The following is a 15,435-nucleotide window of genomic DNA, read 5'->3' on the forward strand; positions in this document are numbered from 1 at the left end:
TCATTTATAATATATATAATAATCTAAAATGTAAAAATAAATGTACATATATATAGAGAGAGATAATAAAGACAAAATTGTATATTTTTTTCCTTCAAAATATCCATGTGTGTTATAATGTTTATATTAGCATATTAGACAAAGTCTACAGTAAAATATAGCCTCTGCATTCATAGTTCAATTCATTTTGTACACATATTTCCATGCTTCCATTTTACAGAATTACCATAACATCTGTTTTGCATATTACACTCCTCTCGGGATGTAAAATATAATGTAAATATAATGTAGCTCTACTGTGCTTATTGTCTTAATCTTTATTTTAATTTTTCTATCAATTTTTTCCTTCCTGTTTTTCTTTCATGTACAGCACTCTGGCCAACCAAGGTTGATTTTAAATGTGCTTTATAAATAAAATTGATTGATTGATTGATTGATTTAAATAATAATCATAAATGCATACGGCCCCTCTCACCTGTTGTCCATGAGCAGATTTATTCCTGGATCCACTCGGCCAGAACTGAAGGAATAAGAAATACAGTAATGATCTCGCAATTAGAGTCAGATTCTTCATAAAGTCTCTGAAATAGCTCTTGTGTCCTCTTGTGGTCTATTTCAGAACAGCATGTTTTAAAATACTCTTTAAAGTCAGTCAGAAGTCGTATTGCTACATGATTATAACATGTCTGGATATTAGTAGTTAATAGTAGTGAATTACAAGCTCAACCCTGTTACGGTAAATTAGCTGTTCTGTTTATGTATTCATGATTTAAAGTGATAACTGACACTAAAATTCTGTTAGTATCAATACCAAAACAAAATATTAACCCATGGTAATTCTCTCTGTGATTTGTCATATAACAGTTGACATGGTGACACTTTATTTCGATGGTCCCTTTTGAACTCTGTTGACTATAGTAACGTTGCACCTGTGCCAACTAACTGTCATTAGAGTAATAGTAGACGGTCTGCTTAATATCTGCTAACTCTTTGTTGTGTTGATCCCTCAACAGACATTATACTGACTATAAGTAACTTTGCATGTACGTGTCAACTTAATCCAACCCTAACAGAGTCTACTAATTCCCTACTAACACTGAGGTTTAGTGGACTTATAGTCAACAGAATGTGTTAAAGGGACCATCAAAATAAAGTGAGACCCAAATATTGAGCTTGTCAATGCCATGATAAAAAAAAAGTAAGAGAATTTTAAAAACCATGTGGTTTTCTCAAGGGATTGGGCTACTTTTAAACTCTTGCTGTGGGTTGATTAAGACTATAAGAACTATAAGTAATGGCCATTCGTTTTTTCTACGTCTTAGTAATGAGTTTGTTATAGCTGTATGAAATAGAATAACGTCAGAAAACATTTTTATGGTTTTATATGAGGTATGCATGTAGTATGGGACGACCCCTATAAGAACAGGCCATTCTTTTTTTTTTTCTACTTATTCTAATGTCATTCTGTCATATTATTTAGGATTTTCAATAAATAATACATTATATTTCTGATGCGTGTGTTTTTCGCCAAACCCTACTGCGCATCTTCGGGACACTTGAACTATTTAGCATGAGTCGCATGGGATTGTTTTAAGATAACTCTACACACTTTATTAAAGCTTGAAAAGAGAGTCACCGTATATGAACCGGCACAAGCAGGGCATTTTATAAATAAATGAATCTCCTTTTGTGTTTGAAAAAAGAAAGAAGGTCACATGGCTTTAGAACAACACCAGGGTGAGTAAATAATTGCTGAACTTTAATTTCAGGCCTTTACTTAACAAAAGAAATGGAAACCCATATAAAGCATAAGACTGAACCTATTGTTTGTAGCATAGCTGTACAAACTAAAGCACTAGCCTATTTTCTTTGAATATGTTCATTCATTTGTGCATGAATAGTACTTGACTAAATGCATATTTCCACAATTACAACTAATGTTGCTTAAGTGTTCATATTCATATCTCTAATATTGAGTTTGTGTCCGTGTGAATCACACTGCGATAAATCGACATGACGGTGAGGTCCGATAAACAGCATCGATATCAGCACACTCACTCATTAATACTGTATGGTGAATGAAAGCTCTTTACACATGAATGACACTGAGATTAATGCATGCAATCTTTACATGACGGGGCTATAATGTATTACTGGGATCATCTTGTACCTGGCAGGCTCTGTGTCGAAGGATATCAGGGTGTCGGACAGCTCAATCAGGCTCTCAGCACTGCAGAGGGATTCAAGAAAAATCAAGAAGCTGCATCAACAGAATGTAGTGCTGGATGATTTTATCTATAGACACACATAGGCTATATACACTGAACAAAATAAACGCAACACTTTTGTTTTTGCCCCCATTTTTCATGAGCTGAACTCAAAGATCTAAGACTTTTTCTAAGTACACAAAAGGCCTATTTCTCTCAAATATTGTTCACAAATCTGTCTAAATCTGTGTTAGTGAGCACTTCTCCTTTGCCGAGATAATCCGTCCACCTCACAGGTGTGGCGTATCAAGATGCTGATTAGACAGCGTGATTATTGCACAGGTGTGCCTTAGGCTGGCCACAATAAAAGGTCACTCTAAAATTATTTATAAATTTGTTCAGTGTATTTACATTAGATATCCAATTATTTAAATTAAGTTGAATAAAAATATTTATAGAGCAAACCTTTTCTCTGGAACCGGCTCCGGCTTGGATTCAGATGCAGGTTTTGTTTTCGTCACTGGTTTAGGTTCTGATGTGGGTTTAGGATCAGTTACTGTTTTAGTTTGTGTCGTTGGTTTAGTTTCAGCTGCTGGTTTTGGTTCAGGTCCTGTTATAACTATAGTTGGAGGTTTTGGTTCGGTTGTTGTTGTAGGTTTAGTTTCAACTGGTTTAAGTTCTGATGTGGGTTTAGGATCAGTTGTTTTAGTTTCACTAGCAGGTTTAGGTTCAGTTGTTGCTGTAGGTTTAGTTTCAACTGGTTTAGGATCAACTGCTGTTTTAGTTTGTGTCGTAGGTTTAGTTTCAGCCACTGGTTTAGGATCAGTTGCTGTTTTAGGTTTAATTTCAACCACTAGTTTAGGATCAGTTGATGTTGTAACTTGAGTTGTTGGTTTAGTTTCAAGTGCTGGTTTAGATTCAATTGCTGTCATAGTTTTTGTGGTCGGTTTAGATTCAACTGCTTTAGGTTCTGATGTGGGTTTAGGATCAGTTGATGTAGAAGTTTGTGTTGTAGGTTTCGTTACAGCCACTAGTTCAGGCTCAGTTGTTGTTGTAGTTTTAGTTTCAACTGGTTTAGTTTCAGATGTAGATTTAGGTTCAATTCCTATTGTAGTTTGTGCCACATGTTTAGTTTCAGCCACTGGTTTAGTTTCAGCCACTGGTTTAGTTTCAGCCACTGGTTTAGGTTCAGTCACAGTCTTAGTTTCTGCTGTAGGTTTAGTTTCAGCCACTGGTTTAGGTTCAGTTACTATTGTAGTTTGTGCTGTAGGTTTAGTTTCAGCCACTGGTTTAGGTTCAGTTACTATTGTAGTTTGTGCTGTCGGTTTAGTTTCAGCCACTGGTTTAGGTTCACTTACTATTGTAGTTTGTGCTGTAGGTTTAGTTTCAGCCACTGGTTTAGGTTCAGTTACTATTGTAGTTTGTGCTGTCGGTTTAGTTTCAGCCACTTGTTTAGGTTCAGTTTGTGCTGTAGGTTTAGTGTCAGCCACTGGTTTAGGTTCAGATGCTGTTGTAAGTTGTGTGGTAGGTTTAGTTTCAGCTGCTGGTTTAAGATCAGTTACTGTCTTAGTTTGTGTTGTAGGTTTAGTTTCAGTCACTGTTTTAGGTTCGGAGGCTGTTTTTGTTTCAAGCGCTGGTTTAGGGGCAGGTGTAGTTTTAGGTTCAGATTTAGTTTCAGGTGCTGCTGCCTTGACCTCCTTCACCACTGGTGTAGTGGGCTGTTCAATGCTCGATTTAACACTGTAAATACAGTAAAATTGCAATTGAGACCGTGTAAAACAAGAAATAAGAGCATGAAGTTTGGAATCCGTGTGGAATCCACTTGTACCAGATGTGGGCCGGATCTGGGCCTGACACTATCTTGGTGTCTGGGAAATGTTGAGTAGTTTACCTTTGCTTAGGCACAGACTGAACAGATGTTGTAGAGTCATCATCATCACCACTGATAACTACCCTAAAACCAGAAACATATGCACAAGGAATGAGGATGAGGCAATAGTAATAAAACATTATATTATAACATTATAATATAACATTATACAGTCGTACACTTGAATTTATTGCTGATTTGTATTAATGGAAACATATACAGTACACATAATAATAGATGATTGAGCTTATTATTATTTTTATTTTTTTCTAATATTTAGTCAGTTTGTCCTGTTCAACCCAGAAATTTCCCAGGTACCTTTTGGCAACGAAGGATGTGCTTGTCTCATCAGAGTTGTCTGGTGTTTCTAAAGATCTGGAAATATTAGATGTGGATATTATGTAGTGAGGGATGGTATATGCATTCATCCTAATATTTTCATCAAATACTAGTGGTATCTACTTATCCAAACCAAAAAAAAGTGGTGATACACTCTCAAGATACAACAGCTGTTACTGGATAGATACACTCATTTACTGTACTTTATTTAGCTCTACAGGGGACATATTATAACCTAAAGTGTAGGACACTACCAAAAATCATGGGATACATTTTCAAAAAAACATTTGGTTACACTTTATTTTAAGGTGTCATTGTTACAGTGTAATTAAATATTTAATTACAGTGTAATATTTATTAACTACATGTACTTACTATAGGGTTAGAGTAGGATTAGGATTTGGTTGAGGGTTAATTGCATGTAATAATGCATCATTTACTGTTATTACTATGGTAATTACATGTAACATATGTAACAAGAACACTGTAAAATAAAGTGTTACCAAGCATTTCATCTCTGTATTTCAGTGATTTCAGAAGACATTTTTTTAACAAGGCACTTACCCATATTTCTTTGCAGCAGACATTACGTACGAACGGCGATTTGTTGCCGAACTTTTCAGCACACCGATGGCGGCCTCTTTCCTACAGACACACACACACACACACACACACACACACACACACACACACACACACACACACACACACACAAAACAGAAAGTTTATTTTATGAAGAAGTCATCTTGGATTAATCAGCTTGTAGTGTGTGGACTCGCACCTCTTATCCATTTCTTCTGGATCCAGAGCTGGTTCAGAGAGCACTGTCTTTTCATTGCTGGGCCGGATCGTGTGAGGGGCTCTGGGAAATTTATATTTATGGAAATAAATCTTATTAAGATGTTCTAAATATGAGCTCAAATGCTTTATGTGCGTGACCCACACCTTGAGTGTTTTCGGCTCACTTACATTTTCCTGTAACTATCAGATGGCTTTTTGGTGAAGCTGTTTACTCCGCTAAGGGAGGAGACACAAACAGCATACTATCAAAATGTATTTACTTGACCACATCTTATATTAGCAATACAGTTTATTTGCAACTATATTAATGTGATATAATTAATTTTTTATGATGTTCTAAAGTCAATAGAAACTGGTATGGTTTCTGACAATAAATGAAAACCAAATGTTCTTCACTTACGCAGATCCATTGGTTGATGGAGTTAATGTTGGATTGGAATCAGTTTTTCTGAAAACGCCTCTGCAAAAGTAAATTATCACACATGAGGGAAAGCGATACATAAGCAGTGTTCACCAAAATCACCCGATTGACTAAATATTCTCATTACCTGATTAAGTATCCAGTTGTGGGTGTTTTTGGTCTGTGAAATTGAAAATTAAATATTGACATTTTTAACATGTAAACAGACACATTTTGGGGTTTTACCGAACATCTATACATCACAGATGTATTGACCCTATCCTCTAAATTTTCTACAAGCCATATCTCCTAGTATCAGGTTTCCTCACTACTTAAAAAGTACGTAACCTTACTAATAGGGCATTTCAGACACTTGTTTCACTTTCTGTCTTCTTTCTTCTCATAGAACAATCAGACCATTATCAGCCAGGCTTCAAAAGCAGATATTCAATAGAAACCTCGCTATCAATCAACAAAGTCCTGCGGTTGGCAAAAGCTTCCTCTCAATCATTCATCCTCTTTCTGCTGTGAAAATCCATAGCCTTCGACACAGTAATTCAGCAGGGGCCTCATTTATAACCGTTGCGTCGCACAAAACAGGCCCTGAAAGAGGCATACGCACTTCAAGTTGTGATTTATAAAAACAAACTTGACACAAAAATGTGTGCACCTGAACGCAAACTCTGCCATTCTCATTAATGGAGGTAAGCACTTAAATTACATGAAATCATTGCAGAGAAGTTACGGAAAAAAAAATTCTAATAAATTGAAATATTTGTAGTGGATGCAATGCTTTTGAACACTTTTCCTGTGGCATGCTGTGTTTTAATGTTTGCTTAGCGCATGATAATAGCAGAACTCATGGTCTGAGAAAATATTTTTGCTCAAATAGTGATAAATAATGCACAATAAAGCCTAGCTGTTTCCATTAAAAATATAAAGCAATTAAAAATACTATTTGGCCATTGGAAAAGATTGAGATTTATTTATTCAAAAACTAGGCAAGGATAGGCTACTACATTATTTTTTAGCAATGTAATGTGACACACATCAGTATCTCTTATTTTCCTAATGTCTTGTACCGGTAAACGTGGTATCACGTGGATGAATATGCATATGCAAATGATATGCAGATGAGGATATGCATAGTAAAACAAGGCGTTATAAGCTTCATATATGGTCATTTCGGGGATGAGACGCACAAGTGTGCGCACAATCTTCTGCTGACTGGGATTTATAAAGGGAATTTTACGCAAGTTGTGGCATTTTTTGACGTACGCCATTTTTGTCTTTCGGGCACACGTACACATTTAGTAAGTGTTTCCTATGCATAGTTCATAAATGAGACCCCAGATCCTTCTGTCCACCGTATTGTTTAGAGAACTGCACTCTGCTGGTTTGAGTATTACATCATAAATCCATTCTTCATGGTATCTTGGTGTCAACTAACTGTGGCGTACCTCAGGGCTCGGTTCTCGGCCCCTTCCACTTCTTGAAATACACAACATCGGTGTGACCTATCATCTAAACACGTCGATTTTCATACTCATACTGGCAATTTCCACATTGGCTCTGGCTTGCTAATTGAATACATGTAAATGTAGAGCTCATGGAGAGTAACAGTACGTACTTCTCCGTGTCGGATCTGGGCTGGGGCGCATTAACCGTGGGTGAAGAATCTGCACTTGGTTCTTCAAACACACCATTTGAGCGGGTTGCTCGCACCTCAGCGACCCTAAAAGGGAGAACGTGTTAGAAATATTGCACTGTGAACTTTTAACTTAGGGTAGTTTTTGAAGCTTTATGTCTTTTTTCACCATGGTTTCTCCTCCTCCTGCTCTCTCTCAAGATTAGCTTGCTGTTGTCTCTGAATCCAGCTGGCGTCTCCTTTCAGAGCGGTGCGGACCTTGATGGTCCGTAGAACTGACTGTCTGTCCCCCTCTGAAATATTCAGAAACATACACATTGCAAAAAATGCTTTTCTTACTTATTTTTTTCTTGTTTCCAGTCCAAATATCAAAACACTCTTAAATCAAAATGCATTTTCTAAAGTAGTAAATACAATACGATATTGTGTCTTGTTTTCTGGGGAAAGTTTTGTTTTTGCTTAAAATAAGCACAATCATCTGCCAATGGGGTAAGAAAAATAATCAACAACTCACTTAATTTTTATTTATTTCCCCAGAAAACAAGACTTAAAGAGATAGTTCACCCAAAAATGTAAATTCTGTCAGTATTTACTCACCCTCATGTTGTTCAACCCCGTAAGACCTTCATTCATTTTCGCAACACGAATTAAGATATTTTTGATTAAATCTGAGAGCTGGACCACTCCTCATAGGCTTCTTCAGGGATTGAACTTGCCAGCCCCGAAAAGTTATTAAAGACATCGGTAAAATAGTCCAAGTGACTACAGTGGCTCAATCTTAAGTTTATCAAGCGACGAGAATACTTTTTGTGCGCAAAAACAAACAAAAATAACGACTTTATTTCAACTATTCATTTCCTTCTCGTTGTGGGTCTCGAGTCAGTTAATGTAGTGTAATTGCGTAGAGCTACGTCACACGTAGGCTCACTATTGGCCGACGCTGGTCATGTGTGTGATGCGTGTGACGTACAACAACAGAAGCTTACGCTGTTACACTAGTGAACTCACTCGAGGCCCACAGAGAGGAAATGAATTGTTGAAATAAAGTCGTTATTTTTGTTTGTTTTGCGCACAAAAAGTATTCTCGTCGTTTGATAAACTTAAGATTGAGCCACTAGTCACACGGACTATTTTAACGATGTCTTTAATAACTTTTAGACGATGAACGAAGGCCTTACGGGTTGGAACAACATGAGGGTGAGTAAATACTGAGAGAATTTTAATTTTTGGGTGAACTATCCCTTTAATATCTTATGTAATTTTACTCATCTAGTAAATACATCTTGATTTAAGAATTTTTTAGAAATTTGGACTGGAAACAAGACAAAAATGCTAAGTTAGAAAAGCTTTTTTTTGCAGTGAAAATACATCAAAGAAATGAGATCTTATTTATGTTTTCAGGGGCCATTGCTTCAGGGGTAATACACACACAGTTGTTTGAGTATTTTTACAAAAAAGAAGTATGGCTGAAAGTTGAGTGTGTTAAGCAATGTGTGACATGTGGCACGACAGGATTTGATGCTGTGACGCAGGACATAAATGTTTTGGTTGTAAGAGTGGAATGCCATAAATTATTAGCTGAAGCTCATGAGCAAACGCTGAGAGTTTGACCCGATTCAATAAGATAAGACGGTGAATCAAAACACTGGACACTGTAACGTACCTTTAGTACCGTTAGACATTGTTAGTGGCAATCAAGTGAAAAACCTTCCTGAGAAGACACCTGGACATTATAAAGACAAGAAAAAAGTATTATTCATTGTCGTTCATTTTTCATTTTCATGTGATAAAACGTGCTTTCTCAAAATTGAATGCATTGACAATATGATATGCATTGACACTGATATATGTATATGTGCATTGAATGACATCATAGGAATACATTACAATATAAAAGATTTAAAATGGTCATAACTGACCCCAGACTTTTGACTTGTAGTCTATGTATATTAAACCATTTAATCCCAATGGTAACTTCCATTTTCCTATAATTTATGTAATTTTTTCATCATTTAATTTGATTATTTGTGCCGTATTGCTGCATAGAAATGCTATTTTGTCCCTTTTGAAAGTGAGCCTTCTTTGTTAATGGAATAAAACACTCATTTCAACAATTTAACCCAGTCTCTGAACTTATTTCAGGAGGTTTGTGAGTTTGTAAATGCATTAACACATAGACCCCGACTCCCTTCGTTCTATACCGACATTAGAACATTAAAACCATTTTTCATGGAATTTTCAATTATTTTTTTTTAATAATTGTTTAATATCCTTACAAATACCATCCAAATTAATATATGTCATCTCTGGGAATCATTTGGAATTAAATGGGTTAATATTAAATTATTATTATTGAATTGGTCTTATTGCTGGAAGCACTGCATATTTTGTATATAATGTAGGCACACTATTTATTAAATAAAGGCGGGTTGTTGGCAAGTTAAACAACCACCAACACAAAAATAAATTCTCATTGTGGGAGTGTCTCACAACTTTCCTTCAAGAAATTCCCACGAACTGAAAAATTCATTAACAAATTCTCCAAGAAACTGTCAGATTCACAGGAAACGGGGAAGCCGAGGAGCCGTGTTAATGGCATTCCCAAAGAGTTTGTGTTACATAAACCAGATTACTGAAATAATTCATTCAGCACTTCATTATGAATATCTCTGTTTATTTAAGAGAGTTATTTTGAACATAGGATATACATCTGTAACACTGAACCATTATGCCGAATTCCTGAGTTTCTTTTCTAAACCATGTAGAAGAGCCTGCACACACACACACACACACACACACACACAACGTCTCTCTCTCTCTGAAAACCACGACCTCCGAACATCTGATCATATTTACCAAAAACTTCCCTTACGCTATACATTAACTCACCTAGTTTGATGACACCATTCATTAATAATAGTATTATTAGCAGATTTTTTTTGTAAAACTGACTTCAAAAATCAACCCCCCTTCGTGTCCATAATTGTTTGTTCGGTTCCCAAAAGAATATCCCAGTGTGTACATAAAGCCCAGCAACCCTCATGAATGCCCTTGATGAGTCAACAGAGCTTGAGCAAGAGGAAACATGTTTGAATAGCGATCGTGACAGTGACAGTGTGAACGCAGAATCATTGATATCTGACGGCAAAAACACTTTCACTGTGACACACATCACAGCACACATGACACAAGCAGACAGATAGATATATACACATATATATATATATATATATGTATATATAAGATAAGAAACTGAAATAGAAATGTCATCTCAAGCTTGCAATACTTCAGATCAGTCAAAGATCTGCCAACACCAAATAGCCACATTAGACAGAAACAGTTTGTGGATCTTAATGAGAAGAAGCAGAGCACTTGCCTGATGAATATGAGTGAAGCTGCAGTCGAACGCAGATGCACTGGTAATTTCAGCTGACTGACTGAGAGCTCACACACACACACACACACACACACACACTGAGGGAGGTGTTGCAGGTATGGGCGTAGGCACAGACCTGCCCAGCCAGTCGGGTAGGCAAACCGAACCTATAGGTGTGTACCTGCATGTGTGTGTGTGTGTGTGTGTGTGTGTGTGTGTGTGTGTGTGTGTGTGTGTGTGTGTGTGTGTGTTTCTATGTACTTCATGGTTTGGTGTGATACTCTCCCACCTTTATTTGTTGAATTCTGTTTATCTGCATTTCAATACAGCCGAACCTGAGAGCAATTACTGGAGGTGATGTCACATCATGACACTGGTGTCCGAGGGACGGTGCGAGACCATGAAGAGGAACCGCTCTTAAAAAGCTCCCAAAAATAACCACTTGTGCCTGAAGGTGCACTTTTAAAAAACATTGGGTTAAAAACAAACCAATTTGGGGTTACATAGCATTTCCCTTACGTTATACCCTAAACGTTAACTTGCCTAGTTTGATTGCACAAGGGGTATTACTATTATTCATTAATATTAGCATTATTATTAGCAGAAATTTTTGTTAAACTGACTTCAAAGTCAACCACCCTTAGTATCCATAATTGGGTTAGAAACAACCCAATTTGGGGTTACATAGCATGCATTTCCCATACGTTATATCCTGAACGTTAACTTGCATAGGTTTTAACCCAATGACTGGGAAAATATAGGACAGAACACATGTTGGGTTAATTTTACCCAGCACATTGGGTTGTTTATTTAAATCAGCATAATGGGTTGATTAATTTTTTTCCATGATACTAGCTTTTTTCTTTCTTTTTTTTACTTCACAAATGAACTAATGATTACAGATTAACTTCAGTCCTCTAAACTTTTTTAAAATACTCCACACAACCACTGGTTGCCTACATTAAAGCTTGTTTAACAAATATTAGAAGTAAAAATTAGACATTTATAAGTAATTCAAGTGTAATCGACCATTCTCTGATCTCGTGCCAGTGTTGTGCCGAATTTAAAATCCCTGCAAAATTATTACCCCCTCGTTGAAGACAGTACCTGATTGCCTAATCCTAAACCCCACAACTAATCCTAAAGCTACCAATACTAGGGGTGAGGGGTGTGGGGTGGGGGGTGAGTTTGGGGTGGGGTGTCGGGTGGGGGGTGTGGGGTGTGGGGTGGGGGGTGTGGGGTGGGGGGTGTGGGGTGTGGGTCGGGGGGTGTGGGGTGGGGGGTGTGGGGTGTGGGGTGAGTTTGGGGTGGGGTGTGGGGTGGGGGGTGTGGGGTGAGTTTGGGGTGGGGTGTGTGGGTCGGGGGGTGTGGGGTGGGGGGTGTGGGGTGTGGGGTGAGTTTGGGGTGGGGTGTGGGGTGGGGGGTGTGGGGTGAGTTTGGGGTGGGGGGTGTGGGGTGAGTTTGGGGTGGGGTGTGTGGGGTGGGGGGTGTGGGGTGAGTTTGGGGTGGGGTGTGTGGGGTGGGGGGTGTGGGGTGAGTTTGGGGTGGGGTGTGGGTCGGGGGGTGTGGGGTGGGGGGTGTGGGGTGTGGGGTGAGTTTGGGGTGGGGTGTGGGGTGGGGGGTGTGGGGTGAGTTTGGGGTGGGGTGTGTGGGTCGGGGGGTGTGGGGTGGGGGGTGTGGGGTGAGTTTGGGGTGGGGTGTGTGGGTCGGGGGGTGTGGGGTGGGGGGTGTGGGGTGAGTTTGGGGTGGGGGGTGTGGGGTGGGGTGTGGGGTGGGGTGTCAGAATTCTGTGCAACACCTGAGCTTGTGTTGTGTTCAGCGGGGGAACGCCCTAATAAATATCATTTAAAATCTTTACGATAACAGTGGAACAGGCATCTCACGGCAACACATACAAACATTCAATGGCAAACAATCGAAGGATATCGTGAAGGGCAATAACATGCACAGAAATCAAGAGATAAGGACATTCAACATACACTCTCAAGAAAACTCCACAAAGAGGAGACCAAATATGCCAGAAATTATAAGTTAGGTTTTCTACTCGCTTAATAATGTTGGGTTAAAAATAGCCTAATGAGTAACCCAACTATGGGGTAAAAAAAAAAACCTTTGTGGGGTATAGCACCTTCCCAACTGTGCGTTATTTTAAGCCAATGCACTGGGTTAAAAGCCAATTGGGTTAAAATTAACCCAACAGTTGTTAACTATTCATTTATGTTAATAAATAATACAGATTGTTTATTTGCATTAAACAATAAATATGTTTTTAAATTACAAATTAAATATCGGGGAGTCTAAAATCTAATGTAAGTATCCAACATACATATTTAACCCAACAGCCGGGTTATTACTAGGAATTACCCAACGATTTTAAAATGACCCAACATTTTTTGGAAAAATAACCCAACATACTGACCAAACGGTGACCTCAACCACGTTAACTGAAGGTACACGAACATCCACTCCGGATCAGAACAAAAGTATATATTTTCTCACGTAAAAGGTCACACATTGAAGGCCATGGTCAAGATAATCAACTTTACAGTTCAAAAGGAAATACTTCTGGAATAAATCTGGATCTCTTGAGGATATCGCGGTCCTAAAAGACGTGCATCACAGTACCAATATTAACATTTTGTGTAGGTTTTAGATATAGGTCTTGATAAATATGTGTTCTGTATTTACACTTTGAATTTATGTACACAATTATGTATATTTACATTAAATTCTACTCTCCCCAATATATAGTTTGTAATTTAAAAATATATTTTGTTGAAACATGTGTATAATAATAAACAATATGTATTTGTAAACAAAGTGTATTTTATTTATTAAAATAATACATAAATAAAAAAATAAATAGTTAACTCAACTGTTGGGTTACTTTGACCTAAATGCATTGCATAAGTGAGTAGACTTGCACCTGAAACACAGTTGGGAAACATTAGGGCAGATCTTATGAAGGGGAACTGGTGTTCAGCAAGTCCTGTACATGAACTTCAACTTCTGCTCATGATTAGATATCGGAAAGACGGATAACCTCTCCTCCAAGTCTTTCTCCCGTTAAACAGAAGAATCAGAGATCAGAGGGTTTGCGATCTTCCTTTAGAAGAGCTTCAGAGATTTATATATAAAAAAAATCATTATTAGGTAGATTACATTTCTGTGAAAAATCTATTTTAAAAATGCCAAATTCTTAAAAATGCTTCACAGGTTTTAACAAAGGTTCTGATTAAATGACCCTGTTGTGTTGCAAACGTGTTTCACAAAGTATTTGTAATAATTTAAAAGGTTTTCCTGAGGTTACTGTCACATCTGGTCTGCAGCACAACAGACATTTTAGACATTTTTCAGTCTTTATTCAAAATTCTTTAGTTGAACCGAAGAATCTAAGGATCCTCAATAGCAGTGTGTGTGTGTGTGTGTGTGTGTGTGTGTGTGTGTCTGTGTGTGTGTGTGTGTGTGTGTGTCTGTGTGTGTGTGTGTTTTCACATCCGTGTTGTGTTTTATTTTCTTTATTTTTTATACAATTTAATTTTTATAATTTACTATCACTAGTCAATTTGCAGTTTGACTTATTATTATTTGACTTACATCATTTAATTATTATTAATTTCTCATTTATTGTTGTTATATTACCTTACTAATTTCCTTGCTCTTACGATGCTTGCTCTTGTTGTTTCCTCTTATGATCGTGTGGTTTGTAAGCGATAAGAGAATGTCTCCAGGTTTCTAACTTCACAGGACGATGTTGTGAAGCTGTAATTTTCCTTGTTGTTGTTTTACTGGTCAGACATTCAGATGAACATATGCAACTACGCTCTTTATCATCATCATCATCACTTCATCTGCTTCTGCTCCTCCTCCGCTTCCTCAGGCTGATCGAGACTGAGACTCCAGCTCTGACACCACACTGGACTTTGTGTTGACCGGTTTTACTGGTTTTGGACACCAGATAAAGCTGATATCTTCTGGCAGGGATTAAATATCAGATATATCTATATATTTCTGACGTGGAGATCCATCCGATCTAACGAAACGCAGGAGAACTAGCAAACCACACGAAACCAGAAACCAGAACTGATATATATATATATATATATATATATATATATATATATATATATATCCACAACAAACATAAAGAGACCAGTGCAAAACATAAGCAACCACAGAAACAAACGTAGACAAATGAGGAAACCAAAACTAAACAGAGTGGAGAAACAGGAACTAAAGGAATCAGAACAGAACATGAATATGACATGAATTTCAGTAAATTATCAGTCTGTTTTATGGTTATCCTGTCATATGAGAACAACTCACCTTGGTTACACAACACTGACTTCTGAGGAAATCATTTTGATGGACAAATTTTCCAAAAAATTGCTACACAACATATTAAAAAAACAATATTTTTAAAAATACTATTTTATTATTTATCATCATTATTATGAGAACAGTAAGAGAGCTATACAAACTTGACATTTTTGCTTTATACGCCACAAAAAAAGAAAAAAAAACGACGCAAAATTCGAATGTTTTTTTTAAAGTCAAAAAATGTATTGTTTGTAATGACATGTTTTTTAATGAATTAATAGATTCTAGGGGTGTAACAATATATCGCAATACAAATATGTATTCTGGATAGTGACCAAATGCATTGTGTATGTTGCAGATTTTTCCCTAAACCTGCGTACCTGGAACCTAATTATTTTAATTGAACGCCATCACTTGGGATTGGTTGTAAGGTCTCTAGTGCTCTTAAATGTATTTGGGGTGCCCAGTCATCAC

General features: G+C 37.3%; 1 protein-coding gene across 1 annotated transcript in view; it reads right to left on the reverse strand.

Moving 5' to 3' along the window:
* Positions 1 to 10,770, reverse strand: part of LOC143710570 (uncharacterized) — a 15,467-nt gene extending 4,697 nt beyond the window's left edge. Inside the window, exons 1-14 of the mRNA XM_077201491.1 lie at positions 10,642 to 10,770; positions 8,929 to 8,988; positions 7,435 to 7,558; positions 7,248 to 7,352; positions 5,766 to 5,798; positions 5,618 to 5,677; positions 5,386 to 5,433; positions 5,198 to 5,278; positions 4,981 to 5,061; positions 4,396 to 4,452; positions 4,099 to 4,161; positions 2,673 to 3,947; positions 2,171 to 2,230; positions 476 to 520 (exon numbers count right to left, since the gene is read on the reverse strand). Coding sequence (XP_077057606.1) covers positions 476 to 520; positions 2,171 to 2,230; positions 2,673 to 3,947; positions 4,099 to 4,161; positions 4,396 to 4,452; positions 4,981 to 5,061; positions 5,198 to 5,278; positions 5,386 to 5,433; positions 5,618 to 5,677; positions 5,766 to 5,798; positions 7,248 to 7,352; positions 7,435 to 7,558; positions 8,929 to 8,947 — 2,051 coding nt within the window. The 5' untranslated portion in view covers positions 8,948 to 8,988; positions 10,642 to 10,770. The remainder of the gene's footprint in view (positions 1 to 475; positions 521 to 2,170; positions 2,231 to 2,672; positions 3,948 to 4,098; positions 4,162 to 4,395; positions 4,453 to 4,980; positions 5,062 to 5,197; positions 5,279 to 5,385; positions 5,434 to 5,617; positions 5,678 to 5,765; positions 5,799 to 7,247; positions 7,353 to 7,434; positions 7,559 to 8,928; positions 8,989 to 10,641) is intronic.
* Positions 10,771 to 15,435: the final 4,665 nt, after the last annotated feature.

The sequence above is a fragment of the Siphateles boraxobius genome, unplaced genomic scaffold (genome assembly GCF_051911475.1).
Source record: "Siphateles boraxobius isolate OS27281-9 unplaced genomic scaffold, OSU_SipBor_1 117, whole genome shotgun sequence".
In the NCBI taxonomy this organism is placed as follows: domain Eukaryota; kingdom Metazoa; phylum Chordata; class Actinopteri; order Cypriniformes; family Leuciscidae; genus Siphateles; species Siphateles boraxobius.